The sequence below is a fragment of the Siniperca chuatsi genome, linkage group LG5 (assembly GCF_020085105.1).
Source record: "Siniperca chuatsi isolate FFG_IHB_CAS linkage group LG5, ASM2008510v1, whole genome shotgun sequence".
NCBI classification, from domain to species: domain Eukaryota; kingdom Metazoa; phylum Chordata; class Actinopteri; order Centrarchiformes; family Sinipercidae; genus Siniperca; species Siniperca chuatsi.
Window position 1 is genome coordinate 3,402,126 of NC_058046.1, and position 16,969 is coordinate 3,419,094.

The 16,969-nt window shown below is 40.0% G+C and overlaps 1 protein-coding gene across 2 annotated transcripts in view; it reads left to right on the top strand.

Annotated features, from left to right (window-relative positions):
- fras1 (Fraser extracellular matrix complex subunit 1) overlaps positions 1-16,969 on the top strand; it is a 252,323-nt gene that overhangs the window by 160,174 nt on the left and 75,180 nt on the right. For both annotated transcript variants that reach the window (XM_044195242.1, XM_044195243.1), the window contains exons 24-28: positions 216-356; positions 691-831; positions 3,983-4,283; positions 9,801-9,885; positions 15,867-16,190. In XM_044195242.1, coding sequence (XP_044051177.1) covers positions 216-356; positions 691-831; positions 3,983-4,283; positions 9,801-9,885; positions 15,867-16,190 — 992 coding nt within the window. The remainder of the gene's footprint in view (positions 1-215; positions 357-690; positions 832-3,982; positions 4,284-9,800; positions 9,886-15,866; positions 16,191-16,969) is intronic.

The following is a 16,969-nucleotide window of genomic DNA, read 5'->3' on the forward strand; positions in this document are numbered from 1 at the left end:
ATATTCTCCTAAATGCCAAATCTTCATCATTATAATCTAAACACAATCCACAAAAAACTAGGAATGAAGTAAATGTGCATTTTGAGTCCTATTAGAATGAAAATATTTCAAAAAGCTTTGTACGTCTCAAGTCCTTCCCTTTGAAGCCACAACAGCTTGTCATTTTGGTTTTATCCTTGAGTTTAATGCTCTCAGTGTGTGTGTCTCTCTGCCAGGCTGTGATGATCACTGTGTGGAGTGTCGGGGTCCCGGAGAGTGCCAGCAATGCCAGCCTCCTTACGCCACCCTGCAGGGTCAGTGTGTGCTAGAATGTGGCAGAAACTACTTCCTGGACGCCTCCTCCCAAGTCTGCAAACGTAAGAGTTAAGCCTTTGTTGAATACAATCCTCTCATGTTTTTATGTATTTAAGGAGTCAAAGACATGATATCAAAAGAGGGTCTCTGTGCAAGGTCAGTATATCAGTTTAGCTTAAAGCAAGGAAGCCTTAAAGTGTCTTTTGATGAAATGGAAGTTATAGAAACATTGTGTCCAACATGTTAAGAATTAAATCATTTCTAGATGTAGAAATTGACAAACTGAAGTATGAAAAATTCATTGTGTGGTTTAGCAAAATACCAGCAGAAAAAAATCACCAGCACAAAGAAAAATAATTAATGAAAACACTCTTGCCTAATCTACATCTTCTTTAGCTTGCTCATCCGACTGTGTGCTGTGTGACGCGGTCGGACTCTGCAAAGCTTGTCGTGACCAAACCTACCTCATGGAAGGATACTGCACACCCGACTGTGGACATGGATACTACGCTGACCAGAAGACCAGGACCTGCCACGGTAATATCATGATGTCTGTCTATTTTCTGTTTAAAGGGAAAAATGGTTATTGTCCCATAGCACAAAATGACCACAATTACCAATAGAGGGTCGATAGAGTTAAGAGCTGTTGATGAATTGCTTTAACTCAATAGTTATTCGGTCAATACTGACATTTCTGCCTGCCCTCACTTAAGGAGCTAACACTTGTAATAGAGTTTCTGATCGCTCTCAGCCGTCCCACCTCCAGGCACAACCTTACACATTCCTCCAGTATTCAGCACTTTGATATTTATGTATAATACTCCTCATTAGATGTCTCTGTTGGATCTCTGCACTAATTAGTCAGCTTCAAGCTCTTTATTTTGCTGTGTTACAGGTTTGTGCCAGTGACAGGTCACGTGCAGTAGGCATGTTTTTAGTAAAAGATAAGTTCTATTCAAGCTCAACAAAGCTTGGTTTAGAGATTAGTTTTTATAAAGCAAAATGCTGTACATGTTTTGTACTTAGCACAAGTGTGTGAAGTTGCATGAAACATCAAATAAATGTTAATATACACCTTATAGTCTGTCTTATCCGACAAGTCCACATAGCACAATGGTGAGGGCATTTAAATTATATGCAAATGAAATCAAGAAAGCCACATAAATAATGCAAATGATCTCAAGACGTCACAGAAAAACAAATCCACATGGCTGGTTGCTAGGCAACAGGCTGGTTAACCAAGGCGCACAGTGGTGAAGCTAACAGAAACACCCCACAGCCTGATGCTGTGTGAGTTGTTAAATGTTGTCCATCCAAAGCTACAGCTCATATAGTAAAATACAGATAGGTGCTGTTCTTGCTGTGTAATTAATTTGACAGCAAGTAATGTGGCTTATTCACAGTGTATCCAGAAAAGGTCACCACACAGTGCCAACAATGGAACAACTACAGCTTTTGTGGAGCCTGGGAACCAGACGAAACTGCGAGCTCATGTTTTATTTGCTCTGGCAGATGTGTCTGGGTCCCCCTGCGTCCAGAGAAGGAGTTTATATTGTAACAAATTTAGCCGAATGCCGAGAGGTCAGGTCGTTACTGTTCTCTCAAGTCTGACAAGCTAATTGATGACCTGTCAATCACACATAAAAGGCAACTCTTGGGGTAGAGCTGTATTCCATATTTTACTCCATTCCCTGTCTGTGATAAAACCATTTGCAGCTTTTTAGAATGGAGTGTTAGAATTAGGAAATACTGAAGAATAACTTAAAGGAACACGAGGGACCTATCTATAAGTAATTGATAACATTTCTTGGTGTTAATGGCAACAACTTTGATTTGAGTTTTTTGATATTGTGGTAATTCCACTGGCTAATAAAGGTCCTAAGTTACATATCAGCCCTTTAAAGCTGCACCAAGTGGGTTTTGTTGGCCACGTGGGGGCAAAATAACAAGCTGACAAACATAGAGGCCTAGAATAATTTATGTGTGTGACAGTTGCCTACTTACACATTCAACAGATACAGAGCAAAACATTAGCAGAGTTGTGTTTCTGGACATCTGATGAATGTAAGTCCAGTATTCACTCTCCTTTTCGTCTCCACAAACTCCTTAAGCTTAAACACTCTGTCCTCTGTGGGTGCGTTACTGCAAGTAACTCTTTAACGTTACATAAAAGTCTTTGATTCATTGTTAAAATAAAAAATATCATGAGTGAGCTTTAAAAGCAGACATCAAACTCAGAACTGAAGACAATTTCCAAAAGACTTACATGTCAAAAATGCAATTTTTGCCATGTCCACTATAGTGACAGTAGTAAAAGTGTATTTCTGCTGTGTCTTCTCTTTCAACGAGCGTGATTAAATTCAGGTTCTGCTTTCTTTTCAGCCGTCAGAAATTTGGAAGAACAAACTGCTAACATTAACTGCCTGCCATTGGGATTTTCTCATTTGTAATATACTAATTGGTTTTCCTGAATAACACTGAAAAGAGCATTGTCTGCAGAGTCAGGTCATTAGAGGAGTCTTGTTCTTTAATTTTTGGGCTTTTATGTTCAAACTGTGGCTGTCAACCTGCAGGCAGAGAGGCCCAAGGCCTTCAGGAGCAGACTGTGGTTGTGATGATTTATGAAATATGACTAAGTATTATTCTAATAGAGAAATATATTATCATGTGCCCCTTGTGATAAATGCTTTCTTCTTGTGAAATAATGAACATTTTTTAGCCTCTAGGCTTCAACTAAGCCACGAGTTAATCAAGTGAAGTAGCCTGAGAATAAATTGCTTAGGTTTTTGGGTTTTTTTCATTTTCAAAAGTTGAGAAACTATTGCTTTAAATTATAGACTTATTCTCATTTTAGAGTTTAATTACATGGCCAAAAGTTTGAGATTTTAGAGTGCCTATTGGCATCATTAGAGGAGATATAATGAGATTACAGTGTGGCCTCTTGAAAGAGCTGATCTTTAAAAAGTTCCCTAACAAAAGTCAGTTCCTATTAAAGCCAACTAATTTCATAACCTCCTCTCATCCCCTACACCCACTCAGTCTGATCCAGCTAAAATTTTAATTAGATACATTTAAGGCTTTCACATGCATTAAAATGCATGTGAAAGCACGAGAGTAATTATAGACTCTATGTTTTTCACTGTGTTATGGAAGTTTTTTTTTTTGAGTTTTCATTAAATTATTATTACAAATTAGTTATGACAATTTTCAATTTTATTTTCCCTTTTTTCCAATTTTATAACTTTTTTTCAGTAAATATTTCGTCTCTTAATACACTTAAATGTTTTATTTTAATCACCTCTGCTGTTTAATTGGAAATCAAATCCCAAAGTTATTAGTTTGCAAGTGTACTTTTGCACTTGAAGTGAGCTTTTGGAAATATGCTGTTCAGTATTTATTTTCCTTCTTAGTTTCCAACTTTAAAAAAAAATATATTTCCTCTTTGTTTTTAGGTTGTAATGGTCATTCTGATAATAATAATACTTTTTGCTTTAATCTTGTTTATGACTATGTGTACCAGCCTTCTCTCCCCACAGCAATCCTTAAAGTGTTATTTTCACCTCAGAGATGGAAAATGTTTTTTTTCACCTACAGTAGGGTTTTCAAGTTCAGTTTAGCTTTGATAATAGCACCAAAGATCATTAATTTCAGTTTTTCTTTCTCTTTCTGTCCTCCCTCCTTCTCTCAGTGAACACCCACCCCCCTGCCCTCCAGGTCAACGGTTCCCTGCTGGTTCCCCTCGGCGGTTTTGTCCTGCTGCCCCCCTCCCTGCTGCAGGTGAAGGACCCTGATAGTCCATCTGAGCGGCTGATCTTCCAGCTCGGTCAGGGCCCGAGTAATGGGCGGCTGGTCCTGTTCAGAGGGGAGGAAGGAGAAGGGAAGGGAGACCGAGGGAAGTCAGGTCGAGAACTGACCAGGAAGGACACCTTCACCTGGGCAGAGCTGAGAAGTGGCAGGGTCCGGTTCAGACACCAAAAAGACAAAGCCAGGTAAGTGGGTATGATGAGGTTTGTTAGATTTAGGGAGGTGGATGATGGATAATAAGCAAGAAAAATCCAGCCAGAAGCGCTCAAAAACTGTGAAAAAACGAGCTGTTAGTGAGATGAGTTTCTGGGTCCTTGATAACCGGACAGCCTGGTGACAAATCCAGATACTTCCAGCAGTTTTAATGAAATTTAAAAGCAGAACAACAGCTATCTGAAACCTCAATGATAAATGTCAGTTATTGCTGTCAGTTCCTCCGAATCAAAGCGTGAGGGCTTCCTTTCAGAGTTGCCATTTTGCACTGACATTCAACAGTGACAGGAAAAATCTGTAATGCAACAGGCAGAAAGACCAGTTTGTGTAGGAAATAAACTGGAAAATAATGCGGCCACAAGAAATTTTTAATGTCGCATAAAGGGTGTGGCTGTGGATGTGGGGAGTTTTCCCTCAGAGGAAGCTTATTGCTGTTGAACATGTTAAAGATCCTATGGTCATCATGCTTTCCATGCATGATTTTATTTTTCATGACAGTGATCCATACAATAACCATCTGCAGTTCAATACCACCATTGGTGGCATAAAAAAGGCAGACTTTCAAATGGGATCCATTTTTTTTGCACATTCTGTTTTGTTTTATTTCTGAAATATTTTTTTTATTCAGTTAGATTTGACTGTTTTACATGTAAAAATAATTGCTGACAATCCTGGAACGGAATAACCTGCTTAATCTCTCCTATTGCTACATAAACGTGATCCTGGTGGTGAGCCACAAATAAATTGGGATTTTGAAAATAACAGTCTTTTGTTTCTGGAAACACCAGCATAGAATTTAACCCGAACAGATACCTGCCTACCTTCAGTAGGCTGTAAAGAGAGTCACCAGAGTACAGGAGACCACCAGAGTCACCAGAGTACAGGAGACCACCAGAGTCACCAGAGTTAAGGCCATCAGTGTAGTTGTAGTAGTATAGTACTGTTGTTGATTACAAAACTGGTATAATCACTCATTAATCACAATCTCGTAGAATAAAAGTGGGAAACAACCAAAACATAAATAAAATGGTTTGTGCCATTTCAAAGAGGTTTATATTGGTGTGCCTTCACCAAATAAAGTGACCAAATTATTATGGAACACAAGTGCGCTGAGCTGCTTTTAGCAGGCGGGCGGCAGGCCGTGAGAGACACGCTCATTCTTGGCACCAAGGTTGCAGTATGCCACTGGATTGGCATCATCGCATCGTCTACCGCACCTCTCCTCCCACTGTGGCGCACGGCAAGTCACTAAGATACCAAACCTGCACATACGAGGAAATACCGTCAGTGCACCCTAGGAAAATACCAGTTACCTGCGCTCCGCGCCCTGTGCCGGCACAAAAATAGAGCAAATCACTTAAAGAGAGAGAAAAAATACAACAAACAGAAAGTGTGCAGTTGTGGGCAAGCGAGAGAGGAGGGGTGACAGAAGGAGAGACGTGAAACTGAAACTTTATTCGAGAATCTTGTAACATAATTTTGAACGGGTCAAATGCTGGTTGAGCGTGCTTCAGTAGATCCGTGTCATAAAGGGGCCATGACACGTCGTTATCTCCCTGTAGGTGTTCGATTTGATTGAGACATGGTGACACTGAGGGGCGTAGCAAATGATTCACATCCTTTTCATAGCCATCAAACCATTCAGTGGTTCCCTTGCTCCCTGTATGAAAGCAACTGCTTTTGTTGTTTCTAAACATATTTATTCATGGTTTCCTTTAATTAGTCACCTTCCTGTATAACAGTGTAAAGCAACACAAGGCTAGATTTTCCCAGACTGTCCAGTTTACACCCAACACTTAAAATGCATCTGGTATTCATATGTATTTCTCCTTTTGTTGCCAATGTGTCAGTTTTAACATGTGCCACGTCTATTTTAATATATAACCTTTTTAAAGCTGACATTAAACACCTTGTCTCCCTCCTCTCCATCCATGAGTCCTGACATTTCATTTTTTGCTGCTCTTGTTACTGTCCGAGCTGCCTGCCGTCTGTTTGATTTATGCAGCTTCCTGGTTAGAAAGTTCATTTCCATTAACCTACACATGGATTGGAGATGCATTCTACATTTACACTTCTTAGTTAATGTGGCCAAATTTGCATATGCATTTGTTCTGCATTTTTTGCTGTATTTGACAGTGTGGTTACCCAGAGTGAATGCCAGTGCCACGGATCAAAGAGGCTGCTAATATGTATAGAAGGAATACATGCAGCCTCTTTAGAGCTCAGCCTGGAGCCAGCTTTCCTCACTACAGCTGTTCTGCTGTGGCCTTTTCCTGCCACAACTCTGTGGCTGGGTTTGAATCCAATGTCTGTTCAGTCAGTCGGAATCGACATATTTAACACATTAGTCAATCCTGACTCAGTTGGTCTGGCCTAAAATGGCGGCATGCCAGTGAATTAGCAAAATATGGTCCACTGCCCAGTTTTGAGCCATTAGATTAATGGAGACAGCAAAACGTAAAGCCCCAAATAGGATTATATCTGCACATTACAGCAATATTTTTCAAATTATTTGGAGTAGGGGATGATGGCCACAGACAGAGTTACAAACACTCTCAGGTTTGATTCCCTTAAGACTCGATGTGTCCAACAGAGAAAAACGTTTCCAAATGCTGTTGAGCAAAAAACAATCCTCTACCAACTCACACACTACAAGTCACTGTGGATAAAAGAGACAGCAAATAATGATCGTGACATGTGGTGTGCTGTGAAAGATGAACTAAATTCATTTAACTTTTTCAAAAGAAGGTGTTTTCATTCATTACTGCCTCAGTAGAACATATCAGGTGTCAAGACACAGACACAAATTGAATTGTATGTCTTAAGTGGCTTACTTTACCGTTGAGAAGTATTTATACACACATACAAGCACACAGATCAAAAGCTGTTCCACTTTTGTCTCAAGGCTGCATTAAAAAGAATCCATCTTTTATCTATAATGAATCCAACAAATATACCAGTCACATTTATAACCTGCGCATAAAATGAGATTTAGAAGTACTATGGCATTTTTCCCCAAGAAATATATTCCTTATGTTACTTTAATAAGCTGTCACATACATCTTTAATGGGCCACAATTATTCTTACCATAACAAATGCTGTAAAGCTGTGACAAATCTCACTTTTGCTGCCAGCAATTGTAATTCAAAAAGAGTTTTATCATTGTTGAAAGGCATTGTAAGAATGTGTTATGTGAAGAATTAATTTTAAAGACGAATAGTAAGCTTACCAAATTTTTCACCGAGACACTGCATTGCTCAAGTGTTCAGGCAAGCTGTACAGGAGACTCTGGCTTTAGCAGATAGTAAATATACAGATGTGCAGTGGTGGAAAGTAACTAAGTACATTTACTGAAGTACTGTACTTAAGTGCAATTTTGAGGTACTTTCATTTTCTCCTACTTGATACTTCTACTACACTATAATTCAGAGGCAAATATCGTACTTTTTACTCCACTATATTTTTCTGATAACTTTATTTACTTCTTACTTTGCAGTTTTAGATTAATAATACAAAATATAATTTCATTTCATTTATTTATTTATAAGAGAGAGAGAGAGAGAAAATACAACAAACAGAAAGTGCACAGTTGTGGGCAAGCGAGAGAGGAGGGGTGACAGAAGGAGAGACGTGAAACTGAAACTTTATTCGAGAATCTTGTAACATAATTTTGAACGGGTCAAATGCTGGTTGAGCGTGCTTCAGTAGATCCGTGTCATAAAGGGGCCATGACACGTCGTTATCTCCCTGTAGGTGTTCGATTTGATTGAGACGTGGGGACACTGAGGGGCGTAGCAAATGATTCACATCCTTTTCATAGCCATCAAACCATTCAGTGGTTCCCTTGCTCCCTGTATGAAAGCAACTGCTTTTGTTGTTTCTAAACATATTTATTCATGGTTTCCTTTAATTAGTCACCTTCCTGTATTAAAGTGTTTTCCCAGACTGTCCAGTTTACGATTTAGATTAATAATGCAAAATATAATTTCATTTCATTTGTTTATTTATAAGGACCGCGCACATTAATAAACATTTCTCTAACTGTGCCAGTGTTAGCCAGCTGGCTAAATTTCAACTGCATCATGTATTATTATAGGTTAAAATAAGATATGTATTTATTGATCCACAAGCTACCCCGCAGTATGTAAAGTAATTAAAATTAGCTCCACCTTTACCAGCAACTGCAACTGCAACATTAAAGTGATGTGACACATGAATGCATCAATAATTATAGTCCAATAATATAGTATACATGATTCTGAAATGGGATATTCTGCATAATGAATAATAATAAATGTACTTTTGGTACTTAAAAAAAGTCAATTTGATGCTAATACTTTTGTACTTTTAGTAAAGTAAAATCTTGAATGTATGACTTTTACAGAGTATTGCTACACTATGATATTGCTACTTTTACTTAAGTAAAAGGTCTGAGTACTTCTTCCACCACAGCAGATGGGTGACAAATGAAAAGAAATACCAACATAAAGTGTATTAGTAAGCTTTGCTTATTGCTTTAGAACACAAAAAGAGATTGCTTTACAGTAAGAGGGTGCTGTTTTCACAACCCACTCACCAAACTGCATCTATCTGCACATGACAACTACAGTATGTTGTGGTATTTATGAGGTTAGATAACTGACCATTTAATAAAGGTTGGGGAAAGCTTGTTACCATAGTTAAATATTATTTTAAAAAGTAAGCGTTTATGGTAGCTGTGAGAGGGATGTGTTGAAAGGTGAATGTCTTTCTCCACACTACATAAACAGTACAATATACAATATTCAGTACAATATGATATCCCAGCATTTGTGGGAAATGTTGATATTGAATGAACAGGAAGCAACAGGATTTATGGGAAATATAATTCTAATTTTGAGGAGCACTAGCTTTAGCAGTCTTTGTTCACAAAAATGATTTCAGTTTCTCAAAAGAAACGAAAGTGGAATTTTGACTTTGAAATGCTACTGTTGTACCTTTAACACTTCATATGGTTCAGTTTGTAGCCACAGTTCCCTTTCAGCTGTCACTAAAGCAACAACCTGCTTAGTCATTTGGTCTTCAGCTGCAGATGGCCGTGTCCCAGTCCCAGCCCCAGGGAGTTGTGGGTAATAAGCCTTGTCTTTGATGATGCTGAGACAGCACGGTGAGAGGAGATATTGGTGATGAAGAGTGTGTGTAAGCAGGTGGGCTGCTGTGTGTATGTGCATGTGTGTAAGGTTACTGTCCTCCAGTCCCCTAGATATCACTGAGGTGATTAGGTCTAATGACTCCACACTAGGTTCGCCTCACAGTACTCATTTTCCCAGAAACCTCCAGGGCTAACTAAATGCTGTTTCTAGGTCATGTTCATTCAAAGTGAGTCTAGGAAGTAGAGAGAGAGAACTTTAACCTCTTTAATTCAAGGCTGTTTTTAAAATGATCTGCTTTTAAGTGATTTAAAAATTTCCTCTGTCTTTTTCTTTTTTTTCTTTCTTTCTTTCTGTAGGACTGGTGAGTTCACCTTGCGTGTCGCTGACCCCCAGCTGTTTTCTCAACCAGAAACCATTCAAATTCAAGCCGTGTCAATGCAGGTAACTGTCTTTAACTCTCCTTTATTTAATCAGGTACTTTTAATGATATTGGCATACATCGTTCAAAAAAAGACTTAATCATAATAAATCATTGCATCATAAATGCATTCACGCAGCAGAAAATTTGTGACAAATAGAGAAACGGTATCTAATAAAGACGGCTCTTTCCATTGTGCAGGTCAATTCAGTAACATTACAGGTCACAGAGAAGAATAGTCAGCCATGGCACATTTGTTTCCAAATTTAGTTTACCGTGAAACAGTAGACTGTCTTGGTCTGTACTCTGAGGTTAAAATGCTGATACTTCTTAAGAAAGTTTGCCTCAGAGAGAAAAGACACAAACCAGCTTCCTTCCAGTTTGAGATGGATTGCTGCTGCACACATGAACAGTTAAGACACGTAGTGATGAATTTTCAGTTTATACTGTATACTATTGGGTAGGGGTGGGCGATATGGCCAAAATCTTCTATCCCAGTATATGTAATTTTACATCACGGTACAGTAATTGTTCTGTAAATTCAATTAAGAAATGGTTTAAAATACCATACCGTACCTCATCACATTTGATTTATTTTCTTCTTCCATACAAACAAAAACAATTGCCTCACATGAAACAACACTTGAGTTAAAAACAAAAGACTCAAAACAGTAAAACAAACATTCTTTCAAAATGGAAGCTTTACCATGTTCACATGACAGAAGTCGCGCCCCTTTTTCGTAACAAGTTATTTTCCCTCATCTTGGGTTGGTTGGAATGCGTCCTGCTCTTATAATTTCACTCTCCCCCTCCATGTTTCTTGTCACTCTCTTCTTCTGCGGCGCTTGGCAAACCATCTTAGAGGTGCAGATCTGCCACCACAGTCACTCTCATGTCACGTGAGAACGTGGTACGTAGTCCTTATGCCCATATCACGTTATCAGCTTCATCCTTTACTGTGGATGACAAGTGACACACAGCCACAGGTAATCTGGTAAATCTGATGGCTCATTTTTTTAGAGTGTAGCTGTTTCTCATTTTGCTGCATCATCCCAGCTAATCTTCATTCCTCAATGTTTTGAGGATCTATCCCCACGGAGTGATGCCAGCGCTGTGATTGGCTGATGACAGCCTAACAGCCGTGATTGGTGTCGAGCTGACCTCTGATTTTGGCACAAATATGGAAAATAATGAGGAACAAGGGATTTAAGGCTCTCTCTGAGATTTGTTGATGGGTTAGTGTGACAGCTGTGCCTGCTCTGCTCTCTGCTCTGTGTGTGTGTGTGTGTGTGTGTGTGTGTGTGTGTGTGTGTGTGTGTGTGTGTGTCTGTGTGTGTGTATGAGTGAGCAATGCACAGAGACTACATAGATACAAGGGGACAAAGTGACAGAGGGTTGATAAACAGTTGGCAGAACTGAAAACGTGTGTAACAAATTTAAGTAATGATGTAATTACATGTAAAATGTTTCATTTCTCTTTTATTAGGAAAAACAAAATCATCCATATCTGTGACTAAGCACAGACCAAGCAAAATGTCTTGTTTTAAAAATTAGCTTTGGTTATATTATGAAAATATTTTACAAGTGGTACTATGGAGATTATATACAGATGGCATTACTATAAACAGAAGTATACTGATGGATATGTACAATAATGAATTGGACTGGGCAGAACAGCAGTGCAATGAATATAAAGTAGTAGTATAAAGTAGTGCAATACCTAAACAACTGAGGAAACTGTTTTTTTGCCATATCCTCGTCAGTGTTTAGCTACCATTGCAAACAGTTATATTTTTCAAAGTCTCTGTAGTGACTAAACCCACTTTATTGGCATACGTGACTGCTTTCTTAAATTTGAGTCCGCCCCGAGTGCTGTTTACAGATGGTGATTGAGTGGAGCTGCAGCATTCGGGCCTTTTTGGGGGGACTGCTCAATTACACCATCACTTGATTAGCTCAACTTTCTCAGACAATATTAGCAGAAGCAGCTGATAAGGAAAGAACAGTAATTTATGCACATAACTCAACCTCGTTGACTGTGTTTTGACTGACAGTTGGTCGGCCATTTTTGTCCACCAGTTTCTGCTAGTTTTTCTTACAATAAAACTCCACAGTAGTTGATTTCCATGCTGAAAAGCTACCTAGTGAGGTGGTTGTGGTTGGGTGAACAAAGTGTCTGTCTTTGAAAGTGGAGACCATCGTTTTCCTCCCCTTTCCTTCTAACAGTCAGTGTTGGTTTCTTTTAACCATTACAACAGCCCTTCCCTAACCAAGTGGTTTTAGTTGTGTAAATTTAACAAAACATTAATTATTAAGGTGGCAGATCAGAAAACACATTTTTGGAACAGTCACATGGTTCTCCAAGATTAGACGCTGATCTTGTCTTTTGTGTGTACGGCTGCATCGCCATTGTCTCCAAGTCCATTCAATTTACAGACATTTTTGAAAACAAACATTAACTCACTATGCTGTTTTTCAATCTTTGAACTTATTCACTCCAAAATGCAGCCACAAACATGTCACAAAGAGACATACGCAGTCTCAGGTGATTGCTCCTTTCACTCTACATCAAAGAGCATCCCAAATACTGATGTAACTCTCAGTGTTCTTGTTGTTTGCGCTAGTGTTGCAAAGAAAGATTCCCATATATTCACCTTGCGTCTTCTTTGAAAATATAGGTCTTTTCGGTAGTTGTACAGAAAGTCTTACATGTTTTCAGAAAATGTCAAGGTTTGTAGACTTGCTTTGAAAGAAACCACTCACCGTGTTCAAACCACAGCCAACATGTGCAGAATGGATGTGGATGTGTGCACACTGAGTGCATTTTTGCTTTTTTTCTCATTATCAGAAACACAACATATTTTATGTAGGGAGACAGGAATAAACTCAGGTATGTGTAAATTAATATGAGTGCACATATACTATACAGTTTCTACCAGCCGGAGCTGGTGCAAGCAAACTACATTGTACATTGGCCCTAATGCAAAAGGCCTAATGCAAAACAGGTTGACTGCAAAGTGGGATGGCATGGAGAAAAAGACCATTTGTGCTTATGCAAACCTCCCTGTATAACTAAAGGCTGGAAAAAAAAGAAGTGTTCATTGAAATCCCCATCAGATCCCCAGCCAGTGGGCGCCTCAGATTGTAATAGCCCCAGGAATGAAAGATCTGAGCTGCAGATAGCCTTTCCCCCTTCTGACAGGAGTGTCTGCTTCTTTTGAAAAAAAACTTCTAAGAGTCCAGTATCTGCTAATGGCATTTCTACAGAGGTGGTCTCACACACATAAAGCATATAGTACTTTTTGTAGCCTACATGTTCATCTTAAAGTGGCATCTGTAAGTTTCTGAGACTTTTTACTTTGCTTTGGTGACAGTTTGGCACTACTAATCTCTCCTTGCTGTGGACCTTCTGCAATGCCCTTTGCTGTCAATCACTACTGAGCCATTTCTATTTTGGATTTTTTTGTTGATAAAGTGTAAAGTGTAAAGTACAAAACAAAATGGCATTTGAAACCATGACGACTATACTTCAATGCACCATAATTTTTGTCCATGGGTCCAGGTTAACAGGAGTACAACAGTCTGTGTTGTGGCTGCTTGACACAAAAACAAAAACATTGTTACAAACCAAGAGGCTTACAGGCAGACAGGGGGATGAAATCTACTTGGGAAACACTTCCACTCTGCCCATCATGCCTCTGAATACCATCCAGTATGAACACAGCAAGAAAAACAAAACTAAATAAAGAGCAAACGAAACAAACCCAGGAAGCAGCACAAAAAAGCTTTTTCCATCTTCTTCAAGTGCTGCAGAGCCCCAGGGGCCCCATGGGTGACGACAGCTCCCTGCCAAATATGAACCTCACCTCTCCCTCAACCGTAAGGTGAGGATAAAAGGTTAGCTCTCCTACCTGAATGTGCCTGTGAGTGTGTTTGTTTTCTCCTGCCTCGGGGGAGAGATTTTGCCGGTTGCCTTTAGTGAGTTAGCATGTCTTAGCACGATTTAAAAGCAGCGCACACACCCACTTTCAGCCTCCACCAACACATCCAAAACCTTTTCTTTTCCCCCTTACGAATTGCAGAAGTGACGACACAGGATTTAGGTGGGCGCCCAAGGGCCCAGTTGCCTGTCTCTTGGAGATAATTCCTCTGACAACAGAAAATTTGTCACCAAACGGCCCCCAACTTAACACAAAGGGCAAGGGGCTGCGGATAACAACATGTTCCCTCTGTATTTTTAAGCCTTGTTTCAACTCTGTGTCTAGCAGTTTCAGCCAGAAGTCACGTTGGCTTGAAGATACACAGAGGGAGTGTGTGTATATGACTTTCCACAAGTCATTTTTCTCTTTGACGCTGGCTTGTTTCATACGTCCCCCTTTGCTTAAGCTGCTGCTGTAATGGCAAAGAGCTGGAGCTCAGCCAGCAAACATCCTGAGCGACGAATTGGACCCAAGCCCTGCGTCAAGCTAAACAGTTTGAAGCTCCCTGCCTGACAACTGGTTTGATTTAGGGCCATGGCAGAGTGATGTCTCCACGGGGACAGCCCATGCATCTCTACCTGCAAGTCCATCGCTGCCGAGCTGCCCTGCTAACAACTGTTGGCGGGGAGTCATATTAAAATGCATCAATGCCGTTTTTTTGGCCTCTAGCCTTTACTTTTAGTCTTTCTTTGTTGTTTTTTGTGTCAGATATCCAAACACAGACACACACAGAAGATGCAAAAAAATTTGATCAACGGTGCATTATTTGAACTTAACAGCGTGTATATTCAAGTATTCTCTATACATACAGATGTATACAACAACTCATAACTGCATATACTAAACATCTTAACTGCATCAAGTGAGTTTTTGACCACTAGGGGGCAGAAAGACCCATTGGCAGTTGCTATGGCTAAATTGTTAGCAAAAAGTTGCCTTTTTACACACACCGCAGACACAGAGCATTATCATTCATCTGGTGTCATGTTTGTGTCCACCAGACACCTTTTAGCTCTGGTTTGGTCTCTGTTAACTCCTGAGAAAACTATCTGGCTCTTTAGCTTCTAGACTGTCTTCACCAGCTAGTTGCGCACTTTGTATGGCTGCCATTTGATGCAGCCCTCAGGCTCTTATTAACCCCCAAATGTAGGTTGAGTGACTCAAACATACATTCTGTGTAGTTGGAGAGCAAAAACAATGAACTAAATGAGGCTGAAAGTTGCAGAGTTAGTGTTGATTCTCAGTGGGTTTGGCACTACAAGGGACACTTTCAAATGTCATTCAATTACAATATCAAAAATATCACTTAATGGAGCTTAATCTCTCTTTAAAAAGCTAAAATATATACAAACCTAAGTCCTAATTAAGTCTAGTTTCTCAAAGAAGGGGGGGGGGGCTGGCCAAAATGATGTTACTTTCCAGAAATATCCACACTCTGCACTTCTAATCCTCAATCCTTTTTATACAAGCATAGGGTAACAAACATAGACAGAGGCAGACATATAGTGAGCTCTGGATAAGGCCATACCCTTGCTCACAATAGGAGGCCTCCTGCTCTCACTGGTGCTCCTAAAATGACTTTATTAGCGAGATGAAGCTTTTCTCCAGCCGCTGTGAGGCTTCAGGTACGGCTGAGAGCAGCTTAATGAGGCGCCCTGCTTAACCTCTCCCTCACCATCTTCCTTTTCATCTCCCTCAGTGGCAGGACGCCACGGCCCCCATGCCCCGACCCTCTGGGAGAAAATTCATCATCTGACAATTTGGGAGTCTTTGGGGAAAATTGCTGTGTCTTTTTGCTGTGCTCTCAGCAAGCCTTTAAAAGTTTGAAAAATATTCTCAGCAGCATGTTCCAACACTAAAACTTTTCTTTTTACCCTAAAAACAAGGTGTTGCAAGGTTCTATCTATCTTTCTGTCAGTCTGTCTGTCTAAATCCAATCTATCTTTGTCATATCTGTCTGATTGTAATCAAAGCATGTCCTTACTTCTAGCCTCTCTTTCTTGTTTCTTTTAATCATTTCCCAGCCTCCGAGGGTCGTGACTCTAGCTCCTTTACCCGTGGAGGGCCGTGGCACCCTGGCAACTATCACTAAGTCGGTCCTGCAGGTCGACGACCCCGACAACCCAGCCGATGTCCTGGTCATGGTCCTTGAACAACCCCGCCATGGCCGGCTGACCCAGCTCCACGGCGACCGGGCGCTCAGCCGATTCAAGCTGGAGGAGCTGTCACGGGAACAGATCCAGTACATCCATGACGGCTCGGAGGGGACGGAGGACAGAGTGGTGCTGCAGGTCAACGACGGCCACAGCTACAAGAATATTCTCCTCCAAGTCCACATCAATCAGAAGGTAGGATGGGTAGAGGGGGAGGATGGGAGATTAATGGCCCAGGGCTGATGTTTGATATTTATATAGCGACATCATGCTTCCAAAATTAGCAGCTGTAGAAGTCTGCATTGATCCACTGATCCTGCATCTAATGGCTACATCCAAGGCTTACACTAAGCCCACAACTAGATGCTGCAAAGGTCAAACATTTTTCAAAATCAACCTGAAATAAATAATAAAAACAACAACAAATTTAAAAAATAAATAAATAAATGAATCTGGTGGTTATTTTAGAGTCGTCCTGCTCCTCACTGGCTCAGTTCAAACATCTCTGCGGAGGCAAAAGACCTGCATCGATCCTCTATTAATACTGGACGACGTTCTTTGCTGGATGTTACACAACTGAGCCAAATTAGTGTGTTGCACCTCAAAGCTCCAGCATCTCTTCACCAACTATAGTTTTCAGACTGTAACTCAGACAGTCAAGAAAAAACAGATCATCCTAGATGCCAAAGTGCAGAAGTTCACAAAGAATGCGGTAAAAGTGAGACTACAATAAGTGCATCTGCTGCCAAGTCCACACAGAAATCACTTGTACTGTGAAATAACAGTAATACAGCAACATCCACTCTATACTATTTACAGTACTTTGTGTAGTGTGCATGCAGTAGTATGCATAAGGCTCAGTTATAAAAACATTTTTGTTGTCCAAAAAAAAGAAACTGGTATTCTATTACTATTGATTATAAAATTAAAAAAAAAAAATATTTGCAGTCATGAGATTCTACAGTTTTACTGTA